This window comes from Kogia breviceps, chromosome 14 (genome assembly GCF_026419965.1).
Source record: "Kogia breviceps isolate mKogBre1 chromosome 14, mKogBre1 haplotype 1, whole genome shotgun sequence".
NCBI classification, from domain to species: domain Eukaryota; kingdom Metazoa; phylum Chordata; class Mammalia; order Artiodactyla; family Physeteridae; genus Kogia; species Kogia breviceps.
In genome coordinates, this window is record NC_081323.1 from 65,343,237 (window position 1) to 65,362,791 (window position 19,555).

A 19,555-nucleotide genomic window follows, 5' to 3' on the forward strand; every position below is an offset into this window, starting at 1 on the left:
TTAGAATGGCTGTCATCAAAAAGACAAGAAATGGGGCTTCCCTGGTGGCGCAGTGGTTGAGAATCGCCTGCCGATGCAGGGGACATGGGTTCGTGCCCCGGTCCAGGAAGATCCCACATGCCGCAGAGCAGCTGGGCCCGTGAGCCATGGCCGCTGAGCCTGCGTGTCTGGAGCCTGTGCTCCGCAACGGGAGAGGACACAACAGTGAGAGGCCCGTGTACCACAAAAAAAAAAAAAAAAAAAAAAAAAAAAAAGACAAGAAATGACAAGTGTTCACAGAATGTGGAGAAAAAGGAATGCTTGTGAACTGTTGGTTGGAATGTAAACTGGTGCAGCCACTGTGGAAAACATATGGAGCTTCCACAAAAAATTAAAAATAGAACAACCATATGATCCAGCAGGTCCACGTGGGTTATCTGAACTGAAGAACATGAAAACGCTAATTCGACAAGATATGTTCACTGCAGCATTATTTATGATCACCAAGATACGGAAACAACTTAAGTGTCCATCAAAGGATGAATGGATAAAGGAGATGGGATACACACACACACACACACACACACACACACACAATGGAAAATAATCAGCCATAAAAAAGAATGAAATCTTCTCATTTGCAACAACATGGGTAGACCTTAAGGGCATTATGCTAAGTGAAATAATTCAGACAAAGACAAATACCATATGATCTCACTTACATGTGAAATCTAAAACAAACCAAAATAAAGCTCATAGCTACAGAGAAGACTGGTGGTTGCTACAGGCGGGGGCTGGGGGTGGGTGGGTGAAAGGGATCAAAAGGTACAAACTGCAGTTATTAAAAATGAGTCATGGGGAATATAGTCAATAATACTGTAGTAACATTTTTTTTTGGCCACAACTTGCTGCTTGCGGGATCTTAGTTCCCCAACCAGGGATTGAAACCGCGCCCCAGCAGTAGAAGCGCGAAGCCCTAACCACTGGACTACCAAGGAATTCCCAATAGTGTAGTAACTTTAATTCTGTATTGCATGTTTGAAAGTTGCTAAGAGAATAAATCTTAAAGGTCTTCATCACAAGAAAAGAAAATTTTTTGTAACTATGTGTGGTGATGCATGTTAACGAGATGTATTGTGGTGATCATTTCACAATGCATACAAATATCAAATCATTATGATGTACTCCTAAAACGAATATAATGTTATATATCAAATATACCTCAAAAACAAAAAACAAAAAACCAGGGACTTCCCTGGTGGTCCAGTGGTTAAGACTCTGTGCTTCCAACACAAGGGGTGTGGGTTCAATCCCTGGTCGGGGAACTAAGATTCCACATGCCACATGGCGTGGCCAAGAAAGTATTAAAAAACATAAACAAAACCAGAAAAAAAACAAAAACAAACTAGCGAGTGCAAATGTGTGCAAGGCACTGTACCGATATTGGGAGGAAGAGCAAAGGTAAATGAGAGTGCACAGCACCGTTAAGAGCTGGTCAGGAGCACAGGGTCTGGAATAACCACATCTGGGTTCAAAACCTGGCTTTGCCCCTTACCACCTGTGGGACTGTGGGTAAATTACTTATCTGCCACTTACTAGCTATGACCTTGGACAAGTTTTTCAACCTCTCTGTGCTTCCGTTCCCTCAACTACACAGTGGGGTGACAGTATCTATCCTCCATGAGGTGATAAATGTTAGGTGTCTAGAACGGGGAATGCATTACATAAGTGATGATGACTGTCATCATTGTTAATATCTCAATCCCAGCTCTCTCATCACTAATGTGGGGACAAAATAATATATATTGCATGGCCTGGGGGTCATTAATTCAACAGATATTTATTTGAGTGCTGGACACAGGAAAACCCCTCATGAAAACTAATTCTTAATATATTATCAGTGGACCTTATATTCTAGGGAAGCTGTAGGGACCAAATGAGAGCCTGCATCCACGGTGCTGCACAGCGCCTGGCACTGAGTAAATGCTCAGGAACTGCTTGCCACGAAGACGAAGATGAGAAGGAGGAAGAAAAGAAGGACACTGATTTTTGCTCTCAGGGAACATGTGACCTGGTGTGGACAAGGCAGGACTGGACACAGGCGACCACACCTGCTGAACCCCCATGCGGTTTTCACATGTGCATTTAGCAGCAGTGAATCAGCAGCAGAGTCAAGTCCTCAGGAGGGTTTGAGATCCACCACAGCATTTGCTGGCAGGAAGATGCCAGAGCTGCAGTGACCTCAAGTGTTTGGTGGCTAATTGTCATCATTATTTTCCTGCGCCCCGTAAACCAAAGGGAATTGAAAAACTCTCCCTGGAGTGCCCAAACCTTCCCCAAACTGACTTAGTTACCATCGCGATGAAGGCTTCTCCTTCCAAAGGACAAAACCTCAAGATGTGAGCCAACAGCCCAGTGAGAAAATGTTTTTTAAAATGTGGTGCTTCTGTAAACATAATGAACATAAATCTTAATATCACTTAATGTAAAAATGAAACTACTTCATTTAGAATCTTTCTATTTCATTAGAAACTAATGTTAAAATGAACAATCCTGGGCTTCCCTGGTGGCGCAGTGGTTGAGAATCCGCCTGCCGATGCAGGGGACACGGGTTCGTGCCCCGGTCCGGGAAGAACCCACGTGCCGCGGAGCGGCTGGGCCCGTGAGCCATGGCTGCTGAGCCTGCGTGTCCAGAGCCTGTGCTTCGCAACGGGAGAGGCCACAACAGTGAGAGGCCCGCATATCACAAAAAAAAAAAAAAAAAAAAAAAAAGAACAATCCTAATATTATAAACCAAAGAACTCCTGCTACAGTAATATGAAAATACTAATTTTTCTTAAATATAAAAATGACACGAGGAAGTGTCAATTCCAAGAATATATTTAAAGCAAAGATTTATTTTTAAAACTATCTGCAGACCTTACTATATGAGTAGGTGCTGCTATAAGAGCTTTACATGTACTAACTAAGTCCTCATAACAATCTTCCATTACATCATCACCCCTATTCTACAGGTGAGAAACTGGAGGTACAGAAAGGTGACATCATGCTTTAGACTTAGGTAGAACTCAGCTCTCAAACTGTGTAAATATGGCATTTTTTTTGCTTTCTAAACTACAACGTAATTATATATTTTTCACAATTAGAACACCTCAAACAGAGAATTAAAATTGTCCCTAGAGCCTTGCAATTCGGGAGCCCAAGCTGGAGTGTGTTAAAAATATCCATGCCAGCCTTACTGCCCCCAGCCATCATATTCCTTTACCCTCAAGAGTCGGTCAAGTGGAACATTTATCCTGGCTTCTGCATTCTCCACTCCTTCGCTGTCACCTTGTGACTTCTTTTCTCCCCCATGCTGACACCGGCATTCATTTTAATCTGATTTCATTTGGACACAAATGCTGGGACAGCCCCAGCAGTCTCTCCCAGAACTTTGAACAAGAAACCTATATATGCAGGGAAATTAGTCTGCTTGCTTATGAGATGGGAAATCCAGACAACAAGGTATTGGGGGAAGGGTAAATCAATGAAGCATTTTTCTGTCTCTGTTTCTACCATGAAGTATCTGTGACTCATTTGAACTTCAGGTTTCTACTCACCAGCTGACAGGCATGCTTAATCCTCTCCACAATCCCATCGAGTCCCAAGTATTGTAAAGACAACCACAGTGGCAGGGCACGGAGCTTGTCTGTTGGCTTATTTGATGTAAGACCGGCAACTAAAGTCTAAAAAAGCCAATATGGGTTTATTAATCAAAGCCAATGAAATCACATAGCAGAACTAATTAGTTACCATTTACTATGCACTTAGTTTGTGTCAGATGCTATGCAGGCACTTGGCTTGCATTATTCATTTGATCATCAAACAACTCCATGAGCTAAGTATTCCAGGCAACTTAGCTCAGAGACCTTGTTTTGTCTAAGGGTCCACGGCTAAGATGTGGCAAAGCCAGGATGAGAATCCAAACGGGTTCATCCCAGAGCTGGAGCTCTAAGCCATTCAAGAGGCAGCCCCTCCCAAGGTTGTTCTGAGCATCCTCAAACACCTGGCCATTATCACCTGAGCAAGGTATTAACTGTTTAAGAAGAATCAATGAAAGCTTATTTTGCATGTGCCTATCACTAACTGATCCACTAACAAGAACCACCACTATGCTTTTAAAAACTGTATCATGTTACAACCTTTTAGACAATGTGGATCAAGAACCTTAAAATACTCTTACTCATTATTAATTCCATTTCTGCGAACCCAGTCTAAGGAACAATTTGAAACACAGAATGATGCTCATTACTTTAGTAACAAAAATTTGAAAACAGCCTAAAAGTTCACAAATGGAGAATGATTAAATAACTGTGGTACTCAAGTGATGGAATATTACACAGTGATAAAAAGTTTTTCATACACATGGGGTAGTATGGGGAGACTAAATAGAAAAATATATATGGCATAGTTTCATTTATGTTAAAACCATTTTTTTCAAAAAAAAAGTCACAGAGGTAATATTAAAGAAAATGTTCACTTTTTCCTTTTTCTGTATTTTGCCCCCAGATTCAATGATTATTAGCCACTCCCCACTCCCTCCCAGTGAGAGTAAGCTTACCAAGGCAGGATCGTCATGCTTATAAAGCGTCACAGCAGGAACTGCTGGCAAACCCAGCCATGGGCCTGGAGTCAACGTCATGCTGTCACATTTGGTTGCAGCCTACCACAGAGAGAACAACTTCTTGTTAGACTATCAGGATACACTAAACCCAACACCTTTCTCCATTCATAAAAACTGTGGGGCTTCCCTGGTGGCGCAGTGGTTGAGAGTCCGGCCTGCCGATGCAGGGGACATGGGTTTGTGCCCCGGTCTGGGAGGATCCCACGTGCTGCAGAGCGGCTGGGCCCGTGAGCCATGGCCGCTGAGCCTGCGCGTCCGGAGCCTGTGCTCCACAATGGGAGTGGCCACAACAGTGAGAGGCCCACGCACCGCAATGAAGTGGCCCCCACTCGCCACAACTAGAGAAAGCCCTTGCACAGAAACGAAGACCCAACACAGCCATAAATAAATAAATAAAATTCAAAAAACAAAAAACAAAAAAACACAGTATTTAGTAAATCAACAACATACCAGCACTGATGAGGAGACATAACCTAGAGCCAATGTTGCCAGATTCACACTGGAAGAAAAAACACAGACCTAAGAACTACTTATTTACTGCTGCTTATTCACTAAGTACATACTTTAAATTAAAAAATTTTTTTTAAAAAGCGCTGTGCTGTTTCACGCTGACATTTACATGTCTTTCAGCTGTGTTGGTAGCTTTTATAACAGCAACATAAAGTGTGGTACATATACAACTTTCAGGAAAACCTGGAAAATGCATTTTAATCAAAACGTATTTTAGAGGGTGACTTCTACTTATTTAGTGTAATGGGTGTCTTATTTTATATTATTTTATATCTTTGGTGGATACCAGTATTATTTCCCAGTCATCATTCTTTCCCAGAGGGACAATATTGAAAAGCAACACACCGTGTATGTGTATGATGTCCTGGAAATGGACTACCTGGGCTCCCCTGCATCCTCTCCCCTCTCTTCTCTTAGCAGCACTCCAACAGCCTTCTGGGAAGCCACCCCAATCTCCTCTATGAGACCACAGCTTCACAAATCACCTAAACTATTAAGAGTGTTACATTTCCCTGGCTACAGCAATTGGCTCAGTACGAGACTCCTGCTGGGATTTCTGACCCTCTGCACACACCTGGAAAGGAGGCTGGAGTTGCTGCAGCTAATCTGCACCAGAACAGGAAAGGCTATCTACAGACGAAGCCACCACCATGGAGGAACTTTAGCCAAGTGACCTGGCTGACATGGTGCCCAAGGCCAATCCTAACACTGGTCTTCTTAGCTATGGGAGCCAATAACACCTCTTCTTGCTTAAGCCAATTTGGGTAATTTTGTAATCTGCAATCCAAAGAGCCCTTAGTGATATATGTGACGAAAAAGTGAGCTCCTCCTGGGCACTCTGCCAGCCCACCATGCAGCCAAACTCCCCTCCGCTCACCCTTTCACATGGAGCCATATGCCGTACTGCTCACAGAGCTCTTTCAAACGCCCAATCTTATCTGTGTGCCCTACTGCTGCAGTTCCTAGAATAAAACACACAAGAAAGGATACTAAAAGAAACAAATATTTTCTGAGTCTTCGCAGCATGATAAAAGCTTCTATATACATTATCTCCCTATGAGAGAAGTAACACTGTATCTCTGTTTTATTGAGATTTTCTTTGTGGACTGGCTTAAAATCAACTTTTGCAAGCTGGTTATTCAAGTTTTGAAGAGTGTATATTGTTCACTATATGTATCTATAAAATCAAACTTGTTAACTGTGTTATTTAAATCCTCTATATACTTATTTTCTATTTACTTTATCTGTTGTTTCATGAGAAATATATTCAAGTCTCCCACCAAAACTGTGGTTTTGTCAATTTATACTTATATTCTATCAACTTTTCCTTTATATATTTCAAAGTTATATTCATAAGCATTCATACCTGTTATATCTCTGAGTAGATGCCATGAATTATTATTAATACGAAGTCTATTTTATCTCACAGCAACCTTGCTACAGTACTTTTGTTAGCATTTGCCCAAGATATCCCTTTTCCACACTTACTTTTTGTCACTTTCTGGGTTATTTTTATTTAGGTGTGCTCTCTATAAAAAATACATAGATGAATTTGTTTTGTTTGTTTTAACCCAATTTGAGAGGTCCTTTGTGTTTTTTTGTTTTGTTTTGTTTTTTGTTTTTTGCTGCACTGCACGGCCTGTGGGATCTCAGTCCCCTGACCAGGAATTGAACCCGGGACATGGCAGTAAAAGCGCCGAATCCTAACCACTAGACCACCAGGAAATTCCCGAGAGGTACTTTGTTTTAATGTAGAAAGAATTCTGAAGTCAGTTTAAACATATTACACACTTTAACCCATTCCCTCGGTGATCTGTTGACACTGCAGGTTTTGCTGGGCAGATCCTCCTCAGAGCCTTTAGTAAAATGCACAGTCACACATTCTCCCAACTGTCCTAAATTTCCAGTTAGCAGAACCCACCTAACGAGATTTTAAACACTCACCAACGGCTTCAACAAACACAACTAATACAAGTGCTTCTTTTGCAGGGGTTATGCCGGGAAAAGGGCTGACAACTCCACTCCTCCCCCCACCCAAATTTGTCTCAAATTTTTTTTAAAAAAATAAAATGACACATTTAGTTTAGTTGAAACAAGATCAAAGGCCAACGCATGGGGTTTCCCTGGTGGCGCAGTGGTTGAGAATCTGCCTGCTAATGCAGGGGACACAGGTTCGAGCCCTGGTCCGGGAGGATCCCACATGCCGCGGAGCAACTAGGCCCGTGAGCCCCAACTACTGAGCCTGTGCTCCGCAACAAGAGAGGCCGTGATAGTGAGAGGCCCGCGCACTGCGATGAAGAGTGGCCCCCGCTTGCCACAACTAGAGAAAGCCCTTGCACAGAAACGAAGACCCAACGCAGCAAAAATAATTAATTAATAAACTCCTACCCCCAACATCTTCAAAAAATAAAAAAAGGCCAACGCATGGGTTGTGTCACATAAGCCATCAAAACATAAAGCATTGTGCCGTGTTTAAGTGACTGGACCACATTCAGATTCTCTTCATACTTTGGCAACGTCCACTTGCTAACCACTGGGATGTGCACTCTGGTGACGGCAATGTAGTCACACTGGTAAACCACTCAATCACATGTAAACTGCAGCCTCTCCCATCTATTAAGTGATTGATAGTAGACTGGTTATGTTTCTTTTTATTTTTAAATTTTTATTTATTTATTTATTATTATTATTTTTTTTGCGGTACGTGGGCCTCTCACTGTTGTGGCCTCTCCCGTTGCGGAGCACAGGCTCCGGACGCGCAGGCTCAGCAGCCATGGCCCACGGGCCCAGCCACTCCACGGCATGCGGGGTCTTCCCGGACTGAGGCAAGAACCCGTGTCCCCTGCATCGGCAGGAGGACTCTCAACCACTGTGCCACCAGGGAAGCCCTATGTTTCTTTTTAAACAACAATATACTAAGGCAGGAAGTGGTAGTTTTTCTGCTGGCAACAAGGTGGCTATGTGTTTTTTCTGTTTATTATTATTTTTTTAAATAATTAGCTTTACTGATTGAAGTATAATTTACATACAATAGAATCCACTCATTTAAGGATATGGTTCAATGAATTTTGACAAATACAGTGTGCAACCACCATCACCCCAAAAGTTCCCTCATCCCCCCTGAAGTTTCACCCTTCTCTACTCACTGGACCCAGACAACTGTGATCTGTTTTCTGTCACTGTAGTTTTATCCTTCTACAATTTCATATAAATGGATCATACACTATGTAACTTCTTTCATGTTTGGATTTTGGCACTTAGAATGCTTCTGAAATTCATCTGTGTTGATATGCGTGATCAGTAGTTATTTCTATTTATTGCTTAGTATCCCATGATATGTTTATACTACAATTTGTTTATCCATTCATCAAGGGAAGTGCATCTGGGTTGTTTTCAGTTAGGAATATTGCACCCCTAACTGAAGGGATAGTTCCAGTTACTCTGCATCCTCACCAGTGTTTGGCATTGTATTTTTTTATGTTCTCCATTCTAACAGATATATAGTAGTAGCTCACTGTGGTTTTATTTTGCATTTCTCTAAGCATCTTTTCAAGCGCTGATACATTCATATATTTTCTTTGGCAAAGTGTCTACTCAAATCTCTTGTTCACTTTAAAAACTGTACTGTTTACCTCCATAATATTGAATTGTAAAACTTCCTTATATATTTTGGATATAGTCTTTTGTCAGGAAAATGTTTTGCAAATATTTTCTCCCAGCCTGTTATCTGCCTTTCCATTTTCTTAAGAGGGTCTTTCGGATAGCAAAAGCTTCTTTTTCTTTTCTTAATTGAAGTATAGTTGATTTAAAATGTTGTGTTAGTTTCAGGTATACAGCACAGTTATTCTTTTTCAGATTCTTTTCCATTGACAGGTTATTACAAGATACTGAATATAGTTCCCTGGACAGCAAAAGCTTTTAATTTTTTTTGAAAATTTATTTATTTTGGCTGCGTTGCGTCTTCATCGCTGCACGTGGGCTTTCTCTAGTTGTGGCAAGTGGAGCTACTCTTTGTTGCGGTGCACGGGCTTCTCACTGCAGTGGCTTCTCTTGTTTTGGAGCACGGGCTCCAGGCGTGCGGGCTTCAGCAGTTGCAGCATGTGGGCTCAGTAGTTGTGGGCACATGGGCTTAGTTGCTCCGTGGCATGTGGGATCTTCCTGGACCAGGGCTCAAACCCATGTCTCCTGTACTGGCAGGCAGACTCTCAACCACTGTGCCACCAGGGAAGCCCAAAAGCTTTTAATTTTTGATAAAGTCCAATTTATGGTTCTGCCTTTTGTGTCCTAAGAAATCTCTGTCCTAAGCCAAGGTCATAAAGATCTTCTATATTTTCTCCTAGAAGCTTTATTGCTTTGGCTCTTATGTTTAGACCTATGAACTATTTATAATTAACATCTGCATACAGAATGAGGTAAGGGTTGAGATTCAATTTTTTTCCATATGGATATCTAATTGATTCAAGACCACTGGTGGAAAAGACTATCCTTTTTCTCTTAAATTATCTTGACATCTTTGTAAAAAAAAAAAAAAAAAACCAAGTGACCATATTTCTATGAGTGTGTCTGTTCTCTTCAGTTAATCTCACACTCTCTTATTTGTATCTATACAGTAAGTCTAAAAGTCAGATAGGATGAGTCTTCCAGTGTTGTTCTTTCTCACAATTATTTTGGCCCTTCTTAGATCCTTTTATGTCCATATAAATTTTAGAAACAGCTCATCAATTTCTATAAGAAATTGGAAGTCTGCTGAGATTTTGATAAGGATTGAGTTGAATCTATAATTTGGGGAGATCTGACTTAATAATATTGCGTCTTTCAACCCATGCACATGGCATATTGTTCCATTTATTTGGGTCTTCCTGAATTTCTCTCAGCAACATTCTGTAGTTTTCAGTGTACATATCTTGCATCATTTTGTTAAATTTATCCATAAAGGTTTTTTTCTTGATGCTATTATGAACGGCATTTCAATTTCAGTTGTTCATTGCAGCCTTGAAAGATCTGCTTATTAGTTCCAATGGCTGTTCTTTGTGGTTTCCTTAGGACTTTCTACCTATACAATCATGCCATCTGCAAATAAAGACAGTTTATTCTTCCTTTCCAATCTGTACGTCATTTAATTATTTTTCTTGCCTTACTCCACTGTCTAGAGCTTCAAGTACAATGCTGAAAACAATCTGGTGAGCATAGCAGAAAGTGGTAGTTGACCTGCTATCTCAAAGGTGGAAATTTAAATGTGACATTTAAAAACTTAATTTAGGGCTTCCCTGGTGGCGCAGTGGTTGAGAATCCGCCTGCCAATGCAGGGGACACAGGTTCATGCCCCGGTCTGGGGAAGATCCCACATGCCGCAGAGCAGCTGGGCCCGTGAGCCATGGCCACTGAGCCTGTTCGTCTGGAGCCTGTGCTCCGCAACGGCAGAGGCCACAACAGTGAGAGGCCACAACAGTGAGAGGCCCGCGTACAGCAAAAAAAAAAAAAAAAAAAAAAGAATCCGCCTGCCAATGCAGGGAACACGGGTTCGAGCCCTGGGCCAGGAAGATCCCATATGCCACGAAGCAACTAAGTCCGTGTGCCACAACTACCGAGCCTGCACTCTAGAGCCCACAAGCCACAACTACTGAGCCCACGTGCCACAACTACTGAAACCCATGCGCCTAGAGCCCATGCTCTGCAACAAGAGAAGCCACCGCAATGGGAAGCCCACACGTACAACAAAGAATAGCCCTGGTTCACTGCAACTAGAGAAAAACCCGCGTGCAGCAACAAAGACCCAAACAGCCAAAAAAAAAGAGAAAAATTTCAATTTAGAAAGGAAGCACATGAAGGAATAGAGAAGCACAACCTAAATGAAAAAGTATATACACACAAACAAGAACTCCCAAAACAAACCAACAATTAAGGGAATATAATGAGCTAAAACTTTAGTGTTGTAATTCTCACCACAGTGCTGATACAGACTTCCTTAAACATGTGGCACACAAACATTCTTAAGACTTGATTCTTAAGACTTGACCTCTTTTAGACTAACTACCTAGCTTCTTTCTTGTATGTCCGAAATGGAAGATTCAGGTTCATGATACCTACCAGCATTTGCAACAAGCAACAGGGGCAGTTTTCCTCGTTCTATGTCATCTTTAATCAGTTTCTCCAGGAAGGCAACGTCCTGGGATTGAAAGACAAACCACAAAAACATGAGATGACCAGCATAAAAGCGTATACACTGAAAAATTATAACTTCTAAAAGAAGCAGATGACTCTCAAAATTTATCAAAGCAATTCTTTTCTTGACAATTTTCCTTTTTTCTCCAATCATAGTTGTGAAAATAAAATCGTTTTCCTTGAAGAGTAACTAGAAAAATCAGTTAAATAAGATTAAAGTTAGAAACTGCATATACAGAACCAACATTTCTCTAGTTTTAAACGTTTACAATAAAAAAAAAGTTCTCTCAACCCCCCCAAAAAAACAACCAAAAATGTATCTCTGATATTACTCATTGATGTATCTGAACCAGAAAATCTAACTACCTTGAAAAAGAAATGCAGAACCCTAAAACCTATCCCTTTTGCTTCTGACTTCAGTATGGAAAAATAAGCAGAATCCAATGCGAAGGATTACAATAATCAAAATCTGCCCATTCATAAATCCAGGCAACAGTGATAACCACTTGAAAGAATGAGCTTTAGAAGGAATTTCTGAGGCTTAACTGGACTCCATGTTTCTACTTAGAACAGGTGATACAGTGATTACAAGACTCCCTAAGAGCCAGGTGCTCCTCACCTTTATGCCAGCCAACCTTCCTGGATATTCAAACCTGGCAGCATGTATTATGCAATGGGAAAATCTAAGTCATCCATGGATAAGCTAATAATTATCTGGAGGCCAGCAAACAGAACTTCAGTTTAAAGGAAGGTACAGTTTCAAAACACAATTCTTTATTATTTTATAAACCTAAAGAACTCACCATCTGATGCTGGGATCCAAACATAGTGTTACAGGGCACACGACACAAGCAGGGGAAGGGCAAGCCAAGCTGTAAGAAGAAACATGCAATTTTACAAGAAAGATCTTTGTCACCATTCCCTTATGTCCCCAAAAGATTGTGGCTCTAAGTCACAATTATTCTTTTTAAATATTCTCTCTCCTTAGGAACTCTTAATATGAGCATTTGCAGGGATAATTTAGAATCCTTCCTCCAAGGATTAGTGGTAAATAACACGGGCTAAAGGCATTCAAAGTACAATATCTTATTTATGGGTCCATCCATTCCTAAAAAGCAATAGATATGGACTAGCAGATGTACATATCTTGAGAGAAATGAAGTCAGCGTTATGGAGACAGTAATTGTCAAATAAATTTTATATTCCTCATTTTTAGCTTCCAAATTCCTTAAGGAGTTTAGGTTTTAGGAATTTTTTTTTAACATTTGCAGCATATTGCTCTGTATAACTAAGACCTGGAAGCATTTAAAAACCAAAAATTTAATGAGCACTTTATTCACACTTTTTCCTCTTAAAGAATTCTTCTTTTAAATTATGAAAGTGAAACCGAAGTAAAACACACAATAAAAAATTATAGAAATTAAAAGTGAAAATTCCCCTCCCCCATAAGCCACCAATATACTACTGTTAACAGGTTAGTATAGAACCTTGCAGATAATTGCTAGGTAAAAATATATATATTTATATAAATATATTTTTCTAGGTACAAAAAACATATGCATATAAGCATGTACACGCTTTTTAAAACATGAACATGACTATTCTGCCACCTACCTTTCCCACTTAACAGAACACTCTCACACATCTTTTGCAGATTGGACTGCTGTTCCAAGACAGCTCTGGATCCATAAGAGCCTGGCCTACAGTAGGTACTCAATAAGTAATTTGTTTCATGTTTCTAAGAGATATTATAAAACTCCTTATTTTGTACACCCTCAAGAAGAGGACATAATTTCTTGCCACCAATGACCACAGCTCAGAATCAACTTAAGCCCTGAGTTTCCCCTATGTATCTCCCTGGACTCCTCCCTCTTACAAAAGACAACCCCTCCAATCCTATGGGTTTTGCTTTAAAACATTCTTGGCCAAGAGGCTTAACAAGTTCTTGACTCAAGGTAGCCCTGTAATCAGGCTACCATGAACTTTAAAAATTGGTAATGCTCTTTGATCTAATAATTCTAGACTGGCTCTGAAAATCCATCTGAGGAATACAACCCAAAGTATAGAAAAGCTTCATGCACAAAGATGTCCATAACAGCACTATACAAAGAGCACTTCCTCAAAATGGTCATAAAAAGCAAAAGAATGCAAACACTCTAATTGCCCAAAAGGGAAACAGTTAAAATACTATACACTTGGGCTTCCCTGGTGGTGCAGTGGGTGAGAGTCTGCCTGCCAATGCAGGGGATGCAGGTTCGTGCCCTGGTCCGGGAAGATCCCACATGCCATGGAGCGGCTGGGCCCGTGAGCCATGGCCGCTGAGCCTGCGTGTCTGGAGCCTGTGCTCTGCCACGGGAGAGGCCACAGCAGTGAGAGGCCTGTGTACCGCAAAAAAACAAAACAAAACAAAACAAAACAAAACAAAAGGGCTTCCCTGGTGGCGCAGTGGTTGAGAATCCGCCTGCCGATGCAGGGGACACGGGTTTGTGCCCCGGTCCGGGAAGATCCCACATGCCACAGAGCGGCTGGGCCCGTGAGCCATGGCCGCTGAGCCCGCACGTCCGGAGTCTGTGCTCCGCAACGGGAGAAGCCACAACAGTGAGAGGCCCGCGTACCACACACAAAAAAGAAATATTATGAAGACATTAAAAACATACTTTACTTTGGAGAATTGGTAAAAACATGATATGAACCTGTATAACAGGAAGTGAAAAAAGCCAGATATAGCTATGTAAAAACACATATACACTCTGATTAAGCCAAGTCTGAGAAGAAATAAAGTAAAATGTTGACTATGGTTGCCTTTGGGCAACTAAAAAAAAATACATATATATATATATAAATATAAATTTATTAATACACATTTATACATAATAATGACAAAACAAGCATATAAGAAAATCACCTTTCTTTTCACTTGAAAAAAACAGCAGCTAAAGAAAAACTTCCAGGACAGAACAAAACATCGTTTCTTTAAAATATCTACCTTATGCCACATTACCTGATTACAGAGGTACTGGCCCAGGCCAGGCCTAGCAGCAGCACTTAGATATATAACAGGCATCTTGTTATATAACACATTGAACCCATCCACCACAAAGTCTTCATAACGGGAATGAATGGCAAGCCTACAGATCTTTGCAAGTCCTTCTCTTTCTTCTTCGTGGAAATAAGCACAGCCATTTTCATACCTGTTAAGAGACACCCATATGTCAGTATGTTCTTATCTCTAATATTATATCCCAGTCTTATAACCATGAAAGTAATTCTTTTCTCAACCTGGAAACTGTTACCAGATAGGAATCACCCTCATCTCAGAGGGATGACACCTCACTGCAGCTGGAGGTTATAAAGAACAGAGGCAATGACCCCTCAGCCACACCTAGCTCCAGAAAGAGCAGAAACTATGAAAAACAGTAGAGAATAGGAATCCCTCAGATATAAAAAGGCTGAAGAGCATGGACTGGCTTACTTTACAAGAAAGCCAGCACTGGATAATGCAGGCATGGTTCTTAGTAGTTTCAGCCCTAAAACATCCAAAGTTAAGTAAAACTGTCAAAAACGCTAGTCAGGCTAACTTTTGCTTTCACTAATATCTGCCTGGGACATTTTATTCTTCTCAATCTCCAAAAAGAAGGACAGACAGATTTTCAGTTACAGGTGTTGGATTTTTATTAGAACAGAAGAAGATTTCTCCTTTGCCATACAGTTAGGCAAACGCATACTCTCGCCAGGTCAAGCTCTTTCTCAGCATCTGAAAACAAGACTCCCAGTTAAATGTTCCAACGTTAGGTAAACATTGCTTTTCCATAAACGAAATAGCATAAATAAACACAAAATACCATTGGTCCCATTTCTTCTACTGACTCCTTAATCTGCTAGAATTCCTTAATAATGCCAATATTATCACAGTATAAAGCAAATTTCAATTTCATAACACATACTCATCTTCCTTATGACAACATTTCCTTTCTACTAAAGCACAGCTAATACTTTGATTAAAAATACTTGAATCTATTTCACTGCTGTACCTTCTATCAACATGTGCCAATTAGGAATCTTAAGAACAAGTAACTGTGGACATTGTCCAACATGTATGTGCTCATGTTCTCAGCTCTTTACATATATTAATTCATTAGTTCATTTAATCCTCACAACAATGTCATCAAATAGATATTAAGCCTATCCCCATTTCATAGATAAGGAAACTGAGGCATGGAGTGGTTAAGCAATGCTTCCAAGAGGAAAGGGAAGAGGCAGAGCTGAACCCAGGCAGCATAGCTCCAGAAAAGAGATCTCTCACAGTCTATACCCAACGCATAAATGTCTTTACCAGAAATTTAAAACTTATTACCTGAAAATTCTGCATAGCCATAAGGTTGTGTCTGAAAGTATCCTGGTTGTAAGTTTTCTCAGCTTCTCTTTGTCCAGAGTTGAAATGTAAGCTCCCAGACTGTGCCCCAACAAAGCTATATGACCTTGTTCTCCAATATTCTGGATTCTGTTAATCAAAATTTATTAGATTAAAAAAAAAGTATTAGTCAAAGCATAAATAAAATGTAGAGACACATTATTCCATAGAAATTTCTGTCAGACTCGAAATGCATTTAATGGCCTAGAAGGCAGACACTGAGATACATTTAGAAAATTCAATGCATAAGGTATTAATAGTTTGGGGGGAAGTTTTTTTTAATTCAAGTCCTAGGAGATAAATATCCTTTTTATTGAATACCAACTAAATACACAAACTGTTTTTGAATAATTTTCTCCAAAAAAGATTTTTAAATTAAATACCAGTTGAAGAACTATGGAGAGTAGAGCTGAGATAAAATGTGCAGAAAATTTAAGAATCAATAGACAAAGATCAATTCCCTGCATTAAATAGCTATTTATAACAATACAGCACATTCAAGGGGAACTAGGTTTTACATATTATTAAAGTGGATGGACTAATTTCCCTTATAAAAAATAAATGCAAAAAGAAAAAAACAAAAAATTGACAGGATACTGGGCAAAGGAGACAGTTCATAGAATAGGAAATATAAATGGGTCTTTTTTTTTTTTTTTTTTTTATAAATGGGTCTTAAAACATACAAAAAGACACTTAATCTGGTTCATAAGAAAAATGCAAACTAAAACTATGCTGAAATATCATTTCTCACCTATCAGACTGGTAGCGATCCTTAAGTCTGCTAATACCCTTTCAGGCAAAGGTGTGGGGAAGGATGTACTCTCACACATTACGGGTGGGAATGTGAACTGGCACAATTCCACAAAGGGAAATTTGGCAATATCTGTCAAATTTACAAATGCACAAACTTATCTGGCCCAGCAATCCCACTTCTAGGACTTTAATCTACAGAAACACTTCTTCTATGAGAAATGACACATGTACAGAGTTACTGGCTGTAGGAATGTTTGTAAGAGTAAAACATGAAAAGGAGACTAGTTAAATAAAATATGGCTCATCCATTCAGAGTAACACTAAACAGCTCTTAAAGGAGAAAGCTCCCTGTATACTGCTATGCCAGGAACTCCAAGACATAAATGAAAAAAGCAAGGCACAGAACAACGTGCATAGTATTTAGGTACTGGAGGGGGTGAGCACAGACATTTTGCTTGGGTGTACATACACATGAAGTATCTCTGACGAATACACAAGAAACTGTCAACTTATCTCTAGGAAGGAGAACAAGGTAGGGAGGCAGAGGTAAGAAGGAAAATTGCCTTTGTATATACACCCTTTCTATCTTTTGAAATTTGAACTCGAAGAATGAATTACTTACTCCCCAAAAATTAAATTTAAAACTATTAAAGAGAAAATGAAACTAAATAAATTGCTTGATAGATGCATAAACAGAAATAAAATAAACATATGATTCACAGACAACGTGGCCTGCCACCAGTGAATTCAGCTGCAGCACTTCTCAGCAATCAGAGGCGGAAGCACAGGAGCAGAAGCAGTCAGAAACAGAAAAGCAGACAGCAGCTCTTCTCTGCCCCTGCGCCAGCCCCTCCCTAAGACACAGACCATAAAAACGACAAGATTTTAGTAAATGACTTCCTTTTACAAAATATATTATCTAAACTATGTCAATGTCTCTCTGAAGAAACTGAACATCATTTTAATATCACATGTAACTAGGAATTAAATATAGCTTATTACTGCAGCAACTGTGAGAATGCAATCATTATCAAAATCAAGAACACATATACTTTCAAACAGAAGCTGCCAACTGTTCTCCATTACCGGGTACTCTGAGGCTCCTCATCTTCATCTCCGTGCATCAGATTCTGAACTAACTGGAGGATGCTCACCATGTCTTGGCCACTGCGGAGCAGAAAAACAGCTGACAAACAGGTGGAAACAGCACACATCCCTCACCAGTCTCTCACTATTTTCTCTAGTCTAAACTAGCTTGACATGTTTTTTTTTAACTGAGTAGCTATGAAAGAAAGAATGTGTTTTGAGATACAGTATACATCATTTTTAAAACAAACCTCAAGTTATCAACTGATTTCTGAATATAACCTTATTTGTGATTAAATCTTCGACCTACATATTAATTTGATTTTAAAAAATTTCACCAGCTTTAGCAATATTTCTCTACCTGTTCATTTGAATCTCGGAGACGATTTAATAAGGGCTGAAGTAGTCCTTATATAGTCCTTATAAGCTGTTGGAAGGTCACAAAAGCAGCAAGAATACTCCAATGCCCCTGGTGTATCTAGCTTCCCTCCACGTGGGAGTCTTGTCTGTTTGTTCTAACAGAGCTAAACATGAAATGCAAGCATGATTTATTATTACCTCTTCCCCAAGCTGGGGAAACTGCAGATTCGCTTGGAGTGTAAACACTTACTTCTATCCAAGATATGTTTTTAAACGCTCATCACATGAGGAGGTGGAAACTTATAAGAATGTGAAAGGTGAAGTTCTAAGCAATGGCAAGGCAACTTGTAAAACTTGTGATGTCAAAATACTATCACTCTATTAATGAGAATGTGACTAATACAAAGTTCTCTTTCGGGCTTCCCTGGTGGCGCACTGGTTCAGAATCCTCCTGCCAGTGCAGGGGACATGGGTTTGAGCTCTGGTCCAGGAAAATCCCACATGCTGCAGAGCAACTAAGCCTGTGCACCACAACTACTGAGCCTGTGCTCTGGAGCCCGTGAGCCACAGCTACTGAAGCCCGTGCGCCTAGAACCCGTGTTCTGCAACAAGAGAAGCCACAGCAATGAGAAGCCTGCGCACCGCAACGAAGAGTAGCCCCTGCTCACCACAACTAGAGAAAGCCCATGTGCAGCAACGAAGACCCAATGCAGCCCAAAATAAATAAATAAAATAAAATTTTTTTAAAGTTATCTCTTTTCAAAAAGCACCATCAAAACAATGTCTCCAAACCTATCCTCCTCAAGGGGCTGACCTTCACGTGTGAGGGACTCTGATCCTTGGACATTGTGTAGAGATGAGGCCACATGACCTTGAGCAAGCTACTGAAACTCACGAAGCCCTACATTATACAACTGTGAGGATGCTGTTAGTCCATGGAAAGCACTGAATGCCACGCCTGGGGAAGTGCTATCTCAGGCGCTTGCTATTAGCATTATTAGTGTGAATACTCCTGACAGGTGCCATTAATGCCCTCCCACTCTGAGAATTACAGATGTTCTTGGTAGTATGTCTTCTAGGGAAACTTCTGTGGGATGAGTGGAACCCTTTAATTCCCTTCAGTAGGCCTGGGATGAGGAGACTTATAAGATTTGGTTCCTGTTCTCAGTTGGAGAATGAACTTCACCCGTAGAGGACTTCAAGTCAGCACCCTTCATCTACAAGCAGGAGTGCTTATTTTAAAATATTAGTATCTGGGGACTTCCCTGGTGGCACAGTGGTTAAGAACCCACCTGCCAACGTAGGGGACATGGGTTCGAGCCCTTGTCTGGGAAGATCCCACATGCCACGGAGCAACTAAGCCCGTGAGCCACAACTATTGAGCCTGAGCTCTAGAGCCAGCGAGCCACAACTACTAAGCCCATGTGCCACAACTACTGAAGCCCGTGTGCCTAGAGCCCGTGCTCTGCAACAAGAGAAGCCACTGCAATGAGAAGCCAGCGCACTGCAACGAAGAGTAGCCCCTGCTTGCTGCAACTAGAGAAAGCCTGTGCGCAGCAACGAAGATCCAACGCAGCCAAAAAAAAAATTAGTATCTGGGTGTGTTACATGTGACACTTATTGGCACACTG

The 19,555-nt window shown here is 40.6% G+C and overlaps 1 protein-coding gene across 1 annotated transcript in view; it reads right to left on the reverse strand.

Annotated features, from left to right (window-relative positions):
• PDXDC1 (pyridoxal dependent decarboxylase domain containing 1) overlaps positions 1-19,555 on the reverse strand; it is a 52,167-nt gene that overhangs the window by 16,308 nt on the left and 16,304 nt on the right. Inside the window, exons 4-12 of the mRNA XM_059038324.2 lie at positions 17,565-17,645; positions 15,669-15,815; positions 14,316-14,505; positions 12,118-12,186; positions 11,240-11,318; positions 6,030-6,114; positions 5,093-5,141; positions 4,580-4,681; positions 3,579-3,704 (exon numbers count right to left, since the gene is read on the reverse strand). Coding sequence (XP_058894307.2) covers positions 3,579-3,704; positions 4,580-4,681; positions 5,093-5,141; positions 6,030-6,114; positions 11,240-11,318; positions 12,118-12,186; positions 14,316-14,505; positions 15,669-15,815; positions 17,565-17,645 — 928 coding nt within the window. The remainder of the gene's footprint in view (positions 1-3,578; positions 3,705-4,579; positions 4,682-5,092; positions 5,142-6,029; positions 6,115-11,239; positions 11,319-12,117; positions 12,187-14,315; positions 14,506-15,668; positions 15,816-17,564; positions 17,646-19,555) is intronic.